Source organism: Manacus candei, unplaced genomic scaffold, assembly GCF_025592945.1.
Source record: "Manacus candei isolate 608988 ecotype Guabito, Panama unplaced genomic scaffold, ASM2559294v1 h1tg000057l, whole genome shotgun sequence".
NCBI lineage: Eukaryota > Metazoa > Chordata > Aves > Passeriformes > Pipridae > Manacus > Manacus candei.
In genome coordinates, this window is record NW_026138105.1 from 11,404,925 (window position 1) to 11,420,841 (window position 15,917).

Below are 15,917 nucleotides of genomic sequence, written 5' to 3' on the forward strand. Positions count from 1 at the left end.
AAATTCAGGTGTCCCTCCTGGAGCCAGCAGAGATGACAACCCCAGTGGCTCAGTACCCACTGCAGAGGCAGCTTGGAGGCCTCTTACTTCAGGTTATTAAAGCCAGGAAATATCAATCCCCTCCTCCTCCTCTTCCCCCTCCATATTCAGCTACACATCTTGGATCTATAATCAGTGAATTTGTACTGAACAGGAGTGAGAGGCTCAGAGAGAGGAAATTCTCCAGGATATTTTAGTCTCCATCGCGAGGGAAAATGTACCTTCTGGGAAATGCACAGTGTGCAGCAACACTGAGAAAGTTACCTCTGAGTCTTGAATATCAAAAATAGCAGAGTTAAAATGGTCTCTGAGAGATTCATGGCAGAAGAGAGATTCCTCTTTTTCCCAAGACACTTTTCCTACTTCATTCCTGTGGTTCATGTTAGCTGCTTGCATACCCAAACACATTTTTTTGCACATTTTCTGACTCTACCAGGGACCTAGATGGGTTTGAAATTAGAGGAAAACTTCCTCAACAGATTTCAGAGGAAGCTGGGCTGCCACAACCATCAAGAGAAATAATTTCATTCTCCAAATGTAAAAATAAATGGTGTATTATTTTGACAGGAGGTTGCCTATGGCCAAGTCCTGCCACTGTTCTGGGTGTCCTTCAAGCTCAGCAGAACTTCTGCTGAGCTGACACAGCCGTGGGTGTTGGGAGTTTGGGGTCTCCTTTTCAATGTGGGCCACCAGGGCTGAAGGAGGAGTGGTCAGACAAAAAGGTTTAGCTCAGATCCTCTGTTCAAAGGACTAGATTTTTCTGATTGAGTTTTTTTTTTTCCCAGGAGAAACTTGGAAAAAAAAAATGGAACCTCCTCGGTTCCATCTGTGCCCTTTTCACATTTCTTCTCCTATTAAAATTAACATGTCTCCCCCTAAAATTTGAGCACAGAAGCTAAAACACAGCTCGGCTAAACCCCACCTACATTGGTGAGCTTGGATGAGAAACCCCCATCTGCACAGATTTTCGGCAGACTGTGCCATCCCAGGAGGGATCCCTCCCCAAACAGCTTAGCATCCCAATGGTGGGAGGAAGCTGCTGCCTCCTCACTGCTCTCTCTGTCTGTGGCAGCAGGGCCACAACCAGGACACCAAATTTTTTCTTATACCACTCCAGAAAGTTATCAAATGACCCACATTTGCCTCTAAGACCGGGGCACCAAACCTTTGCATCCCGGACCATGGAGATAGGTACACACCTTACCTATGGGATATAATACAATGCCAAAAGCTCCTGAAATAAAATAGGAGGATGAGCCACGATTTTTGTATGTCCTATGGTGGGCAGAAAGGCAGTTTTAGTGGCATAACACTCCCTTTCTGCAGTCCCTGTCCTGCTCATCCCTGTGGGTTCCAGCCACAAGGACCGATGTTTTCCTTGAGGATTTCTCTTAGGAAAAGAATAAGCTGTAGCTGCAAAGGACAGTGTCTCTCTCGTGACAATACCTCTACAATGAACAAAAACCAGTGAAAAAAAAATGAAGCAAAGAGAGGGGTCTCTTGCCTGGCCTGAAGGTTTTTAATCCGGGAGAGCATGTCCAGATGACCAGCTGAGTACTGCTCGATGACATCCATCACGTCGTAGGGCCGAAGGCTCTCCTTAAACTTGCGCTTGGAGACAAGAAACCTCATAATGCTGGGGGAGATGGAGAGGAGAATCAAAATATGGTCCCTGGGCTGCAGCCTGACCCGCTTAATGGCAGACAAAAAACACTGCAGGGAGCTGCTTTGGAAGGAAAATGGAATAAATCCCAACCCTGCAGGTTTGGGAGAGGATGCGGCAAGAGGAGAGGGGAAGGGGATTGCGGGGGCTGGTGGCTGAAGCCCTGTCTGCGACGGGGGGTCCCTGATGCCCCTTGGACTGTCATCTGTGCATGTGCTCTCTGCATCACTTTTATAAATGTCAGCGCTAAATCTCAAAGCTGGTGAGAACGATCATTTGGATGTATCCCTGCGGGAGATTTTCCTGTTTCTCCATTTATTCCTTCCCTAAGCAAAAATCACCCTTTCTGGCAAAATTTTCTGTAAAGCAGGGCAAGCCACCCAGGGGAAAAACAGCCTGCAGCACAGACATGTCAGCATTTGCCACCACTTCTTGGGCTTTACACTAATTTTTCCCTATTATTTACTTTCCTGGACTGCTTCCCCCCTCTCCCTCTCTTACCACACTGCCCTGATGCTGACTTTCAGCCCTGGTGTCAAATCTTCTGTCACAAACTCGCAGTTGCAGCTTTTGTTCTCATCAGGGATGTCTTCTCCAGGGAGGCTTGCTTCTGGGTTTGGGAGAGAGAGGAATAAAAACAACATGTTACCATTTCCCGCGCCGGTGCCGCACAAGGGAAGGCGAGTCAGATCACAATCAGCAACTCCTGGGCAGGCACCAGAGATGCCTTTGCTGACTATCCAAAGCAGAGCATTTCCTGAGACGTGTCCAGGTGACATTCAGCAGTGCCAACTGCAGCTGTCATCCATCTCTTGATCAGAGAATCACAGTATCATTTGGGTTGGAAAAGCACTCTAAGATCCCTGAGTCCAACCATTACCTCAGTATGGGCCAAGCCCAACCACTAAACCATGTCCCCAAAAGCCACATCTGCGTGTCTTTTAAATCCATCCAGGGTTGGCAACTCCACCACTGCCCTGGGGAGCCTGTGTCAGGGTTGGACCATCCTTTCAGTGAAGAAATTTTTCCTAATATCCAACCTAAGCCTCTCCTCTCACAACTTGAGGTCATTTCCCTTTGTCCTAAAGCCTGACTCTTCCTCCTTTCCCCATCCCTATATACCGAAATATATACATTGCCATGGGTGTCAGAAGGGCTTTTGTTGCCTCTTGTAAACATCACTGAATAGTCTGAGTTGGAAGGGACCTTTAAAAGGCCACCTAGTTCAACACACCTGCAATAGCAGGGGCATCTTCCACTAGATCAGGTTCCTCAGGCTACTCCAAGCTAAAGGACTGGGGGGGGAAGGAGACCCATGTAAGCACCTTGGATGGCACCTCCTTAGGTGGGGAGGGAGAGGATGTCGGGGCCAGCTGGGAATTTGGGGTCTCTCACAGTGCCCCAAACCCTCACCTTCCGAGTTCTGCCGCGACGCCGCTCCCTTGATGCGGAAAGCTTGCCGGGCTCGGCTGCGGTCTCCGAAGCTCCAGCTCTTGGGCACTTTGCTTGGGCTGTCCTCGATGCTCTGGTCAGCACTGGGGGACCTCCTCATGCCCTGAGCCTGTGGAGAGCCTTTCCCTTTGGTGCCAGCACCGCGGGGACTGGAGAAGACACGATCTTTCAAACTGACCTTCTGACTGTTCAGAGAAACACGTTGAAACAAAGACAAAAAGGAGACAGCAGGAGGAGTCATTCTGGAAACCACGCAGTCCTTCCCCACCAGCCATTAGAAACCAAGAGCACTTCCAAGCAGCAGTGACATGTAGTTTTGCTGTTGGCTTTTTTTTTTTCTCCAATATATGTGGGTTTTTTATTTTTTTAAAAAAAGAAAGCTTTGTAGAGATGTTTCCGTCATCATGAGTGAAATGGGAATGATTCTTAAGAGAGAGAAAATAATGAGGACTTAAACAGAAGCCCCTTGTGGGATGCCAGGGCTGGCGGGACAGAATGACATCAACAATGAGGTTATGATTCCTTAAATCACTGATCAGCTCCGGTCACAAGTTAGGAAGCTTTTCTTTCACAACTGCCTTCCAGAACACTATGTCTAATAAGAAAATACCAATAAAAAAATCCCCCATTATCTTATAACTTTTAGCTTTCATGGAAACACTTCGCTTCTGGTGCTCAGACCTGTCCTTTCCCTTTCTTCAACTCCTGCATTTCCTCCCTCTTAAAACACGATCTGCCCCTTTTATATATTCCAAAGGGTTCCTCTTTATCCAGTCATATATTCAAACACTTAAATGCAAACACTTAAAAGTGCAACTCCTTCGTATCCTATAAAAATTCAGTCTAAAAGCTGCCATCTCCCTGAAGGTCTGCTACGGGTGTCATAAACATGCAAAGCAAAATTTTACAACTTCAGAATACGGCATTTTATTGCTTTTTTTCCTGCTAGAATCCTTGGATTTACGGTTTGAAAAGAAGCACTCTGCAGAAACAGAGATGAACTCACTGGGAAACAGTCTGCTGGCAACCCAGCTCTAACTAGTTTCCGAATTCTGAAATTTGCAATTAAAACCTTTCACTCAAATGAAGATAACAAATTTTCACTTGAAAATTGCAGAACAAAGAGATTTTGTGAATCATTACAAAAGGGCAAACTTTATAGAGACAGCATTGGGGAAACCAAACTGCAAGTACTTTTGAGTCATTTGATATTTTCTCAATAGCAATTAATGATTAAACTACACTGATAGAGGTTGGATAACCAGTGCAACGTACTTGCACACAGAGTCAATATTTTTATATAGGTATATCAAAACTGAGTGAAAACAGGAATTTAATTCCCAACACTCTGTACCATCACAGTAGCCACTTATCATTTTGCTGCAAATGCTCTGCCTGAATTCGCAGGAAGAACATTTGAGGAAATTTTGATTTCCACATCAGATTTCTAGCTCACCAACCAAAGACCTGCTTTTTTTTTTTTTGCGTGCGTCTTTCAGCAACACCACCTGAACACTCAGAGCCAAACAGCCCTCCTTTGCCTTCAAAACTGGCACGGGGCTCTTCAATCAGAGCTTGGCTGCTGGTTTCTGAAGCAAAGCAAAACGTGGCTCCCTTTTCGCAGCCGCCGGCTGTTCTCTGCTGACAGGAGCAGACACACTCCCTGCCCAGTAAAGGGAGAAGACGTGACCCGAGGACACTCAGGGAGCAGATCTGTCGAGTAAGAAGGTGCTATTTTTACAAAGTCACTTTACATTGCGAGACAACAAACACTGACAGGGGGAGAAAGGTGCTTAGGCAGCAGTTTGCAGAGTTGCATCCCCTGTGCTGCAGGGCAGGGTTAGCTGTGGCCACGGGCTCAGCAGCAACTGCACATTGAAAGACACATTCGAGAGAAAATAAAATTGCTCATGAGCAAGTTAGAAAAGGCAGAATTAACCCAATTAATGATGAATTATTAATTCAGATAAGTGCTGGAGACTGAATTCCCAGTCTGGCGCCCACCTGCAGGGGCTGTCTGAAAGCCATGGGACCAACAGACCTTCAGCAGAGCTGAAATTCAGGTCAGAGGTAAAAATCCACACAGGAATCTGGGAACAAGCACGTGCCTAAATACCTTTCTGGATGTAAGCCTTAGCCACTAATGCTACCAAAATCATTGCACATAATGAGCCAAAGGTTTAAAAAAGCAATTCTCATTCTGTGTTTATTGGATAAGAAACCTGATTGAAATTTTGTCATTTGGTTCTAAATAGGCCAATTGGATTTTTTTCCTTTATTTTTTTGTTGATTTTACAGAAGAATATTTCTTGAATCCATTGGGTTTCAGCAGTACTAATACTTTGAATTACCTGGTCTTTTCTAAAAATAAATTTTATAAAAATGCATTAGCAACACAGAAATATTCAGAATTCAAAGCAGTCTCTTTGTGCCTCATCCTCTGCTGTGTTGCTCCCATCACCGATCCCAGTATAAAATGAGTTGTCTTTCACTGAGTAAAGCAGAGCCTTTTCCTTGGGGACCTTTTCCCATTCCCACAATAAATGTGCTGAAAATGTTTGCAGGAATCACAAAAGGCAAAAAAGAAAGAGTTCAAGTCGGTGAGGGATATGAGCAAAGAGTTTCAAGCCTGACAGCCTGAGGTGCAACACACTGAAAAATCTCACAGAAATCTGATGAACAACTAAGATCTGGGTGGGTTTTGTTCCCAAGTACTCACTACTCAGGAAAAAAACCCAACACCTGATACAACCTGGTTTTTTTAACACAGATGACATGAGACAACACAAACAATTAATTGAAATTTTTCCTTCTGCCATGCAATTTTCTCCTTGGAAACGACACCTGGAATCACATGCAAGTACAATCCCTGCAGAGGAGAATGCTGTTGGGGTCAGCAGGAGCTGGTAGGAGAAAGTCCCAAAGAAATACAGACATATATAGGGATATATGTTGCCAGCTAATCCAAGATCATGTTCTCATTCAACCAGAAAGTCATGCAGAGGCACGTGGAGTGTCTTGGAGAAGGGGTGTTTGGATGTCACTCGAGAGGATGGTAAATGAGCCTCAGTTCAGTGGAGAGTGTATGTGTTGGTGACATGAACATGAGGACAGCAGTACCCCAGCCACACACACAGCATGGACTGATGCTCACAGTCGTGCCCTGCTCGTGCCAGGGGAAGGGAAGGGAGAGAGAACTGTGGCTTTGCAACCAGAGACAGATTATGGGAAGCCATAACATCCTAACAGGGCGTGCTTTAGCTCTACATCCTCGTAACCGCTTTCAGTTGGCACCTATGAAAACATATTTGATAACAAAAGAATTACATTTCCAGGCTGACTTTGGAGATGGTTTAAAAAACTTTCAGCTTTTGACTTGAATTTAATGAAGGATAGAAGCTGAGTTGGTTTTTCTCTGCTGCCAGCCAAAAAATGAGAGCCCAGTGCTGGACAGACATGAAAGGGCCACGGCTGATGGAGGGATTCTCACTGCTCTAGTGGGCTTTGCATTTTGGTTCATTTAAGTCCAACAGCTCAGCACTCAGTAGAGAAATTCCTGAGAGCTGACCTTCAAAATGAGCTGCCATCAGCCTCCTTAGGACACCAGGGGTTTGAGGTCCTGTTTGAAACACTCTGGTTTGGGGTTCATTCCAGTTCTCTACAGTATTAAATCAGCACTTTTAAAAAATGTGGACTCATTACATTAGCAGTAATTTTGGATCAATAAAAAGTATCAGTTGTAATGTCTTGTCATTGATTTTAAACTATGCTTGAGCCATTACTTCTTTTTCTCCTCAGTTAGCCAAACTGAGTTGGACTAGCACAGACTCAGATCCATCTCTGCATCCAAACTCAACCAGTACCAGTGCTCACTCTTCTGAGAAGCTGTGGCCAGGAGAAAGGGGTTGTCTCCTGTTGGTAAATTAGGTACATTTTTTAAATCCAGAGTCTGTGCTGAGCTCGTGGCATATGAGAACTGCTCATTAAAACTAAGCAGCCTTTGTGGCTGACTAGGCTCCAGTCTGATTGCAGGTGTGAATAAGAGGCAGAAACCAATTACTGGGGATATGAAGGAAAGGAAAATACAACTGTGTGTGCAAAACTTGCCATGACTAAAACAGAAATCATGAGAGGGCCAAGCTCAAGCCTGGTTTGCCTCCAGTGATTTCAGGTGAATTCAGCCTAGAGGATGGAGTTTCTAGAAGCAGATAACCTGGGCATAAGGGAAAGAAAATGTCAGCCAGTGATCATGTCACAGTGAGTAATCCCTCTTCTTTTCCTCCTCCACAACCACAGTGGAATCACTGGAACTATAATGGCAAAGACTGGGGTTGTCCCATCCCCACAGCCACCACATAAGCATGGAAAAGCATGGGGCCTTGGATGAGTGAAGGGACACTGGAGCCAGCCTCAAGTCTGTAACCTTGGCTTTTTGTATTCTGCAGCATTCCATTACAATCACCCCTCTCTTCCTAATTCACAGCCTTTTTTTTTCCCCAAACTGATGAGTGCTGTCAGACACCACATCAGCCACATCCTGCATGTCCTCCCAACCTTTTGCTATTCGCCAGCTCAGCTGTTTTGCATTTCAGGAGCAAAGCAGAACAGCCAGATTGCACCTCCAAGCTGGCTGATTGTTCCTGAGCAAGCTTTTCAGACACCTGCTACACCCAGAGCCACAGGCCAGTGAAAGGTTGTGCAAACACCTTTCCTTCACTGGCCTGGGTGCCACTTCTTCCCATTGTCAGGTCTCTGAGGTGCCTTCATCTGTGAGTGCACCAGGAAAAGCAGAACACGATAGACCTGATAACCTGGCTTGGTGTAGTTACATTACTGTCTAAAAATGAATGTGTTATTGCACTTATTGACTAAAGATCATTGGTTTAGTACATTAAGAAACCACAGCTTCTAAGGAGTTTCCTATTAATTTACCTACATTGAGTTTTTCATGATTGCTTCATCGTTTACGGTTATTTCGTTTTATGCATCCTAGATGAAGGCTTTTAGCACTCAGCCTTAGATGCATCAAAGTGCTGGCATCTGCCACAAGAGCCTGTGCAGTGGGGATTGTGGGTAGGCACCCAAGGGTCCAGGAAAACAAGACATCTGAATTATTTTTATGTCCCTTCACAGTTCACCTACAGTTATACTAAAGCACAGGGTGTATAACACTACATTCAGGATGGATACAGGTAACAAAGATGCCCTTGTAGCTACTCCAAAGTTCCAGATTCCTTTTTTACTGGAAGAACTACAGTTTGTAATGCTCCTTTTCAGGGTCACCAATGGATTAAGAAGACCTCGAGGTAATACTTTGTTCCATCCTCCCTTTCCCTTGCAGAACTCGAAACAGGGAAGATGAAATGAGGACCACAGTGGGAAGGAATTCAGTAGAAAAGAGGAAAAAAAAATCACACTGGCTTTAGCAGTTAAAAATACATGCCTAGGAAGACATGCAAGGAAGACATTGAGATCAGAGTGGCTGATTTTCCAGAACACAGAACTGGACATGGACAGATGAGAGGACAGCATTACAAACAGCACTGCTCGTTTTCATCTCTGCCAAAAACAACCTCAACGTTAAGTAACCGAAAGGAGGCTTTCTCTGGGGAGGAGTCCTCGCTCACACTATGCCTCCCCAGATAAAACAACCTCACCTGGCAAAAGGAAACACTGCAGAAGTCAGGATAATTTTTTCAGCTAGACTATTGACCAAATCTTTGCCATTTGGAAATGTCTCGAAATGCTGCCTGTGCAACTGCTGATCACCCATTATTTAAACCACAGCTTTCAAGGCTAAACTTCAAGGAAGGCCCCAGCACCATCAAAACATGCAGCAGGAGGCTGACTCAAAGCTTCAGGCTATTTATGCCGGTGTAAAGGATTTCCTGCCATGGAGAACTGCTCATTATGAACCCTACATCATGCCCCATTCCTCTTTGTTACCCATTCAGAGATGGGATTTACCACTTCTGAGCTCCTGGTACACACGAGCCTCAGGCATGAGTCCTAACCTCTAGACTGACAGATAACAAAAACAGCTAGCAGGTCAAAAAAATTGCAAGAAAAGAAAAGATACAAGTTGAAACAATTAATGAAGAAAATCAGAGATACATATACTGTTAGAACTGCAGTTTTTATGCTTTTAAAGCTGTAGTTTGTTGGCTTTCTGAGGGAGACAGAGACTGGTGATTTTGAGAATTAAGACGGACTCCAAAAAAGAGCATGCAAAAATCCGAGTTCACAAACATGCGGCATCACTCAGTGCCCTGCCACTCCTGGGCTGTCCACCTGCCTGGCTGCGGGGCGAGGAGCTGAGGGGGGGTCCCCTGCCAGCATTCACAGCATGCAAACTCCGGGCAGAGGGAATTCTCAAGAAGGTGCATGTTTGCTGCCGGGAAGCAGTGCCTGAGGTGGGGGAAGAGACTCTTCCAGTGCAGGTGTGGATGTAGACGTATTTACGCACAGGTAACATGAGATATGTGTGTCTGTGTACCCTTATGGCCACGGGTGCACTAAGGGATGCTCGCTGGGAGTTCCCTGAAGCCACCTAACAATTGTCAGCTTGATGAAAGAGATGCAAACCCTGCTTGTACAAAACCCTCTGCTCTAGCTCTAGCTGTCTGTTCCCCACGGGGTCTAGAAACAGAACCATTCACAATGCCAATGTCAACGCTCAGGGGAACCCGTGTCCCCTACGTCTGGCGGGACAGGCTGAGATTAGTCCTTCTCTAGCTGCGTAGTAGAGGTGCTAGATAGGCAAGCCATGGCTTCCAAAGGCCACAAGACTAGGAAAGGTCAATTTGTCGTGTTCAGAGAGCCAAAGGGACGGTGACTGAGCAGAGGTAGGAAGCTGGCATTTCTCATGCTGCTAACTGGACACTGCTGTACAGTGCAATTCAATTTGCAAGGACTCCCTGGACCCTGAGGAGGGATGGAGTGATAGGGAGGAAGGGGCGTGTTTTTTTTAGAAAAAAAAATTAGATTTTTAATTTTTCTTTTTTTTTTTTTTTTATTTTTAATTTTCCATCATTTGTTAAACTTCATGTCCTGGCCTCCTCCCTCGCTCAGCAGACACCGGCTTGCTAGCCCAGAACAAATTCCCCATCCTCATCTCTTTGGTTCACGTGCTCTGCACGATCGGCAGACAAGGAAGCCTCTGATTTCTGAGCGGGCAGTGGGGAGGCTCTTCCACCTTTTTTTACTCATCTAGTACCTCTATTAAGCAGAGAAGTGATCAGAACGGGTGGTAGCAGGGTAGAGGGAGAATGAGCCGTGCAGCTTTTGATTAGTTTCGTGCGACGCATTTCCCGTGGTACCTAGAGTTTCCTGAGCAGCATCCGCAAAGTGACTCTCTGCACGGTTTGCTCTTACTGGAAATGAGGGGAGAGTAAAAATTAGACCTGGAAGCAAATGCCAGACAGGAAACTTTTGATTACTGACTCTAGGTTTAAAAGACAGGTGTTTTGAGGGCCGGGTTCATGACAGGATTGTTCTCTTTGAGTGCTAAGTGAAAAGAAAAACTTTAAAAATCAAGAGGGTTTCTGAAATTTGTCTCACTGTGGTCAGTAAATTTCATTATTAGAACTGATGCATTCTGCATTGAGTTGGTGGCGTCAGTTTATCTACAATTAACTACAGGAAGATTTTTTTCATCTGCATTGGAAACAAAAAAATACTCTCCTCTTCCTCTAGACAAATAAAAACCCCATAAGTTTTTTTTAATTGTCTAAGCAATGGAAAGCCAAAACTTTAACTTGTTTTGTCAAACAGTATCAAAAAAGCTCAAATTTCTTCTTTTTTTTTTTTTTTCCCCAAAAAATCCCCACTCTCAAAGAAAGCTAGTTAATCTGTGAATTATTTGCACTTCTCATACAGGAAATAGAGTTAAATTAAGCCTGGCATTTAAAAAAATAAAAATAGATAAAAAAGGGGCGTGGTGCAGTCCCTTATGGGAAGGGAGTTGAACATCTGTGTTCACACATCTGGCTTTCATGGTGCTTTTTAGACAGGCCCTACCACTTCTGGGGAGTTACTGACTTTGACAAGGCACCACCACAGCTCCATCCCAAATCACTGCTCAGGCACTGCCCTGCCAGGAGATCACCACCACGACCAGGGTCCTCCACGCCATGGAGCAGCCCTCTACCTGTGGAAGGGGAATGACGTGGCCCCCATCACCCCACCAGGCCACCAACCACCAGCAGGCAGCACTTGCCAAATTCATGGGCAGACTGAAAAGGCTGAAGGGCATCAAACCCCAATTTCGTGTTGCACTTGAAGTCGGCAGTCGGAGGAGCGCGTGGGCACAGCATCCCATGCAAGCTCAGCCGACACCACCCTGGGCATCCTGGGGACTCCTCAGGTGCCCACAATGGCACCCTGCATCCCCAGGTAGCCCCAGGGACTGGTGGTGCTACTGGGGCTGTTCTGGAGCTGGCGTGGGAGTGGGACATTCAGCATGCAGAGCCTCAGGGAGACGTGTGGGTTACTCTCCTCTTTGCCTCTCCAGAAAGATGCAGTTCCTTCCGCGCAAATAATCCGCTCCCCTAAAGGCAACTGATTATTTCCAGATTACTGTCAGTCCCAGCATGAGTCTCTGACACCAGTTTAATTGGTTAGAAGGGCAAATGCCAGCCCAGGCTAATGTGGCCCCTCGGGCTCCTGTGATTGGCCCTGGTTTCCACGGGCAGTAGAGGTTAGGGACACCTCGGACACCCTAGGCTGGATGAGCAGGGGCCCACTGAGTCAACCAAAGGCATCCTCCAGTGCATACAAAAGCCTTAATCACACCCCTGGACAGAGATATTAATGTGTGTATCTCAGACAGACATAAACATACACTGATAGAGAGATATACACACAGATATACACACACGTTACAAGGTGGCCCAGTCCAGCATCCACTCAATCCATGGCCAAGGTCCTGCTGAGTTCATTGGGGTCAAGGACAAACCACAGCTGAGAACAACCTTCCAAAGAGGTTCTTCTCATTACCTACAGCACTGAACTCATGCTGGACAAAGTAATCTGAGTTTTAGCTTCCCAGTTCCCTGGAATCCTTCTGTTTCTTTTTCTCTGATATTAATGTATTATTACAATCATTTGGCTCATTAATTTTTAGCTTTTCATCTCATTGTATTTTGGAAAATACAAGAGGAATAAATGTGGTCATGGATGCCTTCAGATGTTTATCAAACCATCTGTTTAAGAGCATCTGAAGCCCACATTTTGTACAGGAGCCTCCATAGCCTTGGCTAACCATGTGTCTTTTTGACATTATAATCAAAGTAAAACAAACAGAAATGAGATGCCACAGCTAATTTCACCCCTAATTAACAGAAGAGTAATCACACCCCATTACCAGTCTGTTCTGCTGCCTTTCTGCAGCAGAAGGGGTGAGGAAAGCACCACCACAAAGCAGCCCCACCTCCCTGGGGATATGAGGCAGAGAGGATTCGATTTGGACCCTGCATGACAGCAATGGTCTCGGAGGTGTGATGGGTTCTCAGTGCCCTGGCAGCACAGCCAGCCTGAGGAGGGGCAGGGGGCAACTGCTCAGCCAGGGCAGATGGCAGGGTGGACACAGCACCCAAAGCAACAGGTAACAGGAGGCCCTGAAAGCTTTACTTTTTTTAAAAAGGGAGGAAAATAAAAGCAGGGGAAGAGGTATGTAGCACGTAGAAAAAGGCCAGCCTCTTTTCTGCTCCTCACAGCCTGAGTTCCACGCCTGGGGGAGGTGAGCTCCTGGCCCCCGAGCAGGTCAGCAAGGAGCTTTCCCAGCTCTTGGTCTCGGATGGATTCAGACAGGCTTGTGGTGGAAAACAAAACAGAAATAACAGAGAAAGGACGTAACCTGTCTCTCAGATCAGCTGTCCCGTTTTATGCCAAGACCAAATCAAAAGCCACCTGAGGTGACCTTGAGCCCCTGCAGCACCTCACATCCTCCCACCCTCGGCAGCAGCTCTCTGAGTGCTGCCTGGGCAGAAATCAGCACGGCCACAGCAGCACTGGGGTCAGAGGGCAGCATCACCACTGTGAACAAGCATGACTGACAGCCACCCTGTGAGCTGACAGAATGCTTGGGATGCTTGTTGACCTCACAAGGCAATGTTTTTCCTGCACAGCACATTCCCAAAAGCTGTGCCAGCATCCCTTCTCTAAATCTCTAAACTTAAAATACATTAAGATGCAAAACAGTGAGAAAACTCTTTCTGTTTCATTTGCTGTAAGGACTTTGTGGTGTATCAATCATGGAAAGAGGGATATAGGAAATCAGCCACTCCCTATATATCACTACACCTGCTATCTCCAGGTGTTAGACTGTTTCCTTACAGCAATGGAAATGGAGAGTGGCAAATCCTTTACCAGCTGAAGCAATAAAAGCTTCTGCTATGAGAGACAATTCATCCCCAGGAGCTTCCTGAGTGAAGCATCATCAGCAACTGGGTAATTAACTATTGGGTGGGCAGAGAAACAGGATGAGTTCTCTTTTCTAAGGGCAGGATGACACACTGAGCATCACCAGGAGGCTGCTAGAAATTAAAGTGGGTGGAAGATCTGGGATGTAAATGCAAAAGATCCAGAAAATTTTTTGGGGGAAAATAGGTAATTTGGTCCTCCCTTAACGCAAAATTCCTTCCTGAGGTCTGAGACATTATCAGACAGAAAGAGGACAGTGGGAGCAGGTAGAATTGATATTGTTCTAACAAAACAGAAGGAAAGAGCTTTGGTGCTGCCATGGCAGCTGAACTAAACAACACAGAACATACTCTAATGTTATTTACACAGCAGCTGCAGACCCTCAGCTTAAGCCCTCCTGGGTCTGGGTTTAGCAACAAAACCCATCGGTGTCACAAGAGACAGATGCACCACAGCAGCAGGAAACAGCATTTAAAAATGACTCTGATGAAGGACCTATATATAGGTCCTATATAGTAAAAAATACTCTGGAAAAGGACAGGGGAGGACTATTTTTACCTCTTTCTGTGACATAAGATTGAGAAGGCAATGTAGAAAATGAACAGGGAGAAACCTGCAACCTCTACGAAGAAATATTGTATACAACCTAATGTTTTAACTGGTGAATATGAACCCTGTAAGACAGGACTGAGATTCAAAAATAAGAAATAAAACTAGTGCCTGAGAAATAAGACTAATGCTGGATGGAGGCTGCCTTTGCTCAAGCTACACTTGAGACCCCAAATAGGAAAAAAAAAAAATCTGGATAGTTGAAACATGATCTTGGAGATTTGGGTTATTTGGCAGGAAAGTGGATGGAATGCTACAGAGGTTCTGCTTGCAAAGAAAAGCTCAAATGAAAGACAGAAAAAAAAGAGGGAGGGGAGAGGTGGAAGGAAGGAGGAAAGATTAAATTTCACTCTTTAGTCAGCACCATATCTACCCAGCTATCTTTGGTTGGCTTTTATGCCACAGAAAAATTAGTTTCTGGCCTCTTATAAGTTAAAAGGCATGGCTGAGAGGTACATCTGCAGAATGCCAGGCTCTAGCTGTACTTCTGAAAAACACATTCATTGTTGAGAAAATTTAGGCTGTAAGCTATGTTTTGAGGTATGAGATGGAAGATCTGAAAGCCAAGCAGATGATCTCCACAGATCATCAGTTCTGTGTCTCTTCACCCAAGAAAAAAAAAGAGATTCAGTCCCAGAATTACTTCTTAAAAGAACTGGGAAAACATAGGACAAAAAAAAAATCCCAGAATCAAACACTTTTAAGAGGATGAAAAGTATCCTAAGGGTATCCCAAGCACCAGCCCTGTTGCTTTCCCTGGGACACGTGAGTAGCAAAAAGCTCTCCCATAGGTGAGATTTACGGCTGCCCTTGGAAAGTGCTCGCTACGTTTCAGACCACGCTCTGCGTCGTGGACTCGAGGTGTGGAGGGAAGATGGAGCAGGGACTGTGCCTCATCCAGAGGGAAGGGGGTGGAGAAGGGGTGTCTCTAACATGCCACGCTGCGCCGTGTCAGAGAGCCCTCCTGTGTCCCACGGAGCAGCAGGTCGGCGCGGCCCCGTGCAGTGCCCTGCAGCGAGAGGAGCTCAGGAGAAGCTGCTGACTTGGTGACACGGTGATGGTTTCGTGTTCCCATGTCACCTCTGCCCAGCACAGCCTTGGGTGACGGAGACACGGGCAAAGCATCACCCACCCATCGGCACACGTTGAGCCCGTGTTATGCTACTCCAGCTACGACTCCAGCAACGAAATAAAATAAAGAAGCATAAACCAAAGCCCTGCTGTCACCCCGGGTGAGTGTCTGCCAGCTCTGCCCGTGCTGCCACCACTCTCCCTACCTCCCGCAGCCTCGCTACCCTCGCAGCTACAGCCCGAGGCAGACTGGAAGGAGGATATGATTTAAGGTCCAGCATACACGTGGATACATTGGACTGGCACAGCACAGAACAAGCACGTCAATACCTAGAATGCTTCCCTCGATGGCGCCACGACATGGTACACACACACACACACGTACACAGAAATCTACAGGGAATGCATGGGAATGGCGTGTTGGCAGTGATACAGACCTTGGCGATGGTTCGGGCTGCTGCTCTTTCCTTTAAACAGAAGCAATAGTACATTAGCATGGTGTCAGGTGGCAAAAAGATGTTGCTGCTTCACTGTTAAAACAGAACGAAACGACAATACCAAACAATACAACTAAGTGGAAGTTGTGGACAGAAGAAAGGGAAAGGAGCGCTTAATTCCTGGAGTTTCTGGCCTGGACAGAAGATCACTGGAGACTCACACA

General features: G+C 45.9%; 1 protein-coding gene across 9 annotated transcripts in view; it reads right to left on the reverse strand.

The window, feature by feature from the left end:
* KCNQ2 (potassium voltage-gated channel subfamily Q member 2) overlaps positions 1-15,917 on the reverse strand; it is a 74,598-nt gene that overhangs the window by 18,157 nt on the left and 40,524 nt on the right. For 3 of the 9 annotated variants that reach the window (XM_051803392.1, XM_051803390.1, XM_051803396.1), the window contains 5 exons: positions 15,694-15,723; positions 10,474-10,527; positions 3,116-3,303; positions 2,204-2,312; positions 1,544-1,675 (listed from right to left, as the gene is read on the reverse strand). In XM_051803392.1, the coding sequence (XP_051659352.1) occupies positions 1,544-1,675; positions 2,204-2,312; positions 3,116-3,303; positions 10,474-10,527; positions 15,694-15,723 (513 nt within the window). Of the gene's footprint in view, positions 1-1,543; positions 1,676-2,203; positions 2,313-3,115; positions 3,340-10,473; positions 10,528-15,693; positions 15,724-15,917 lie in introns of all 9 variants that reach the window. The other 6 variants (XM_051803393.1, XM_051803391.1, XM_051803397.1 and 3 more) reach the window with 4 other exon arrangements.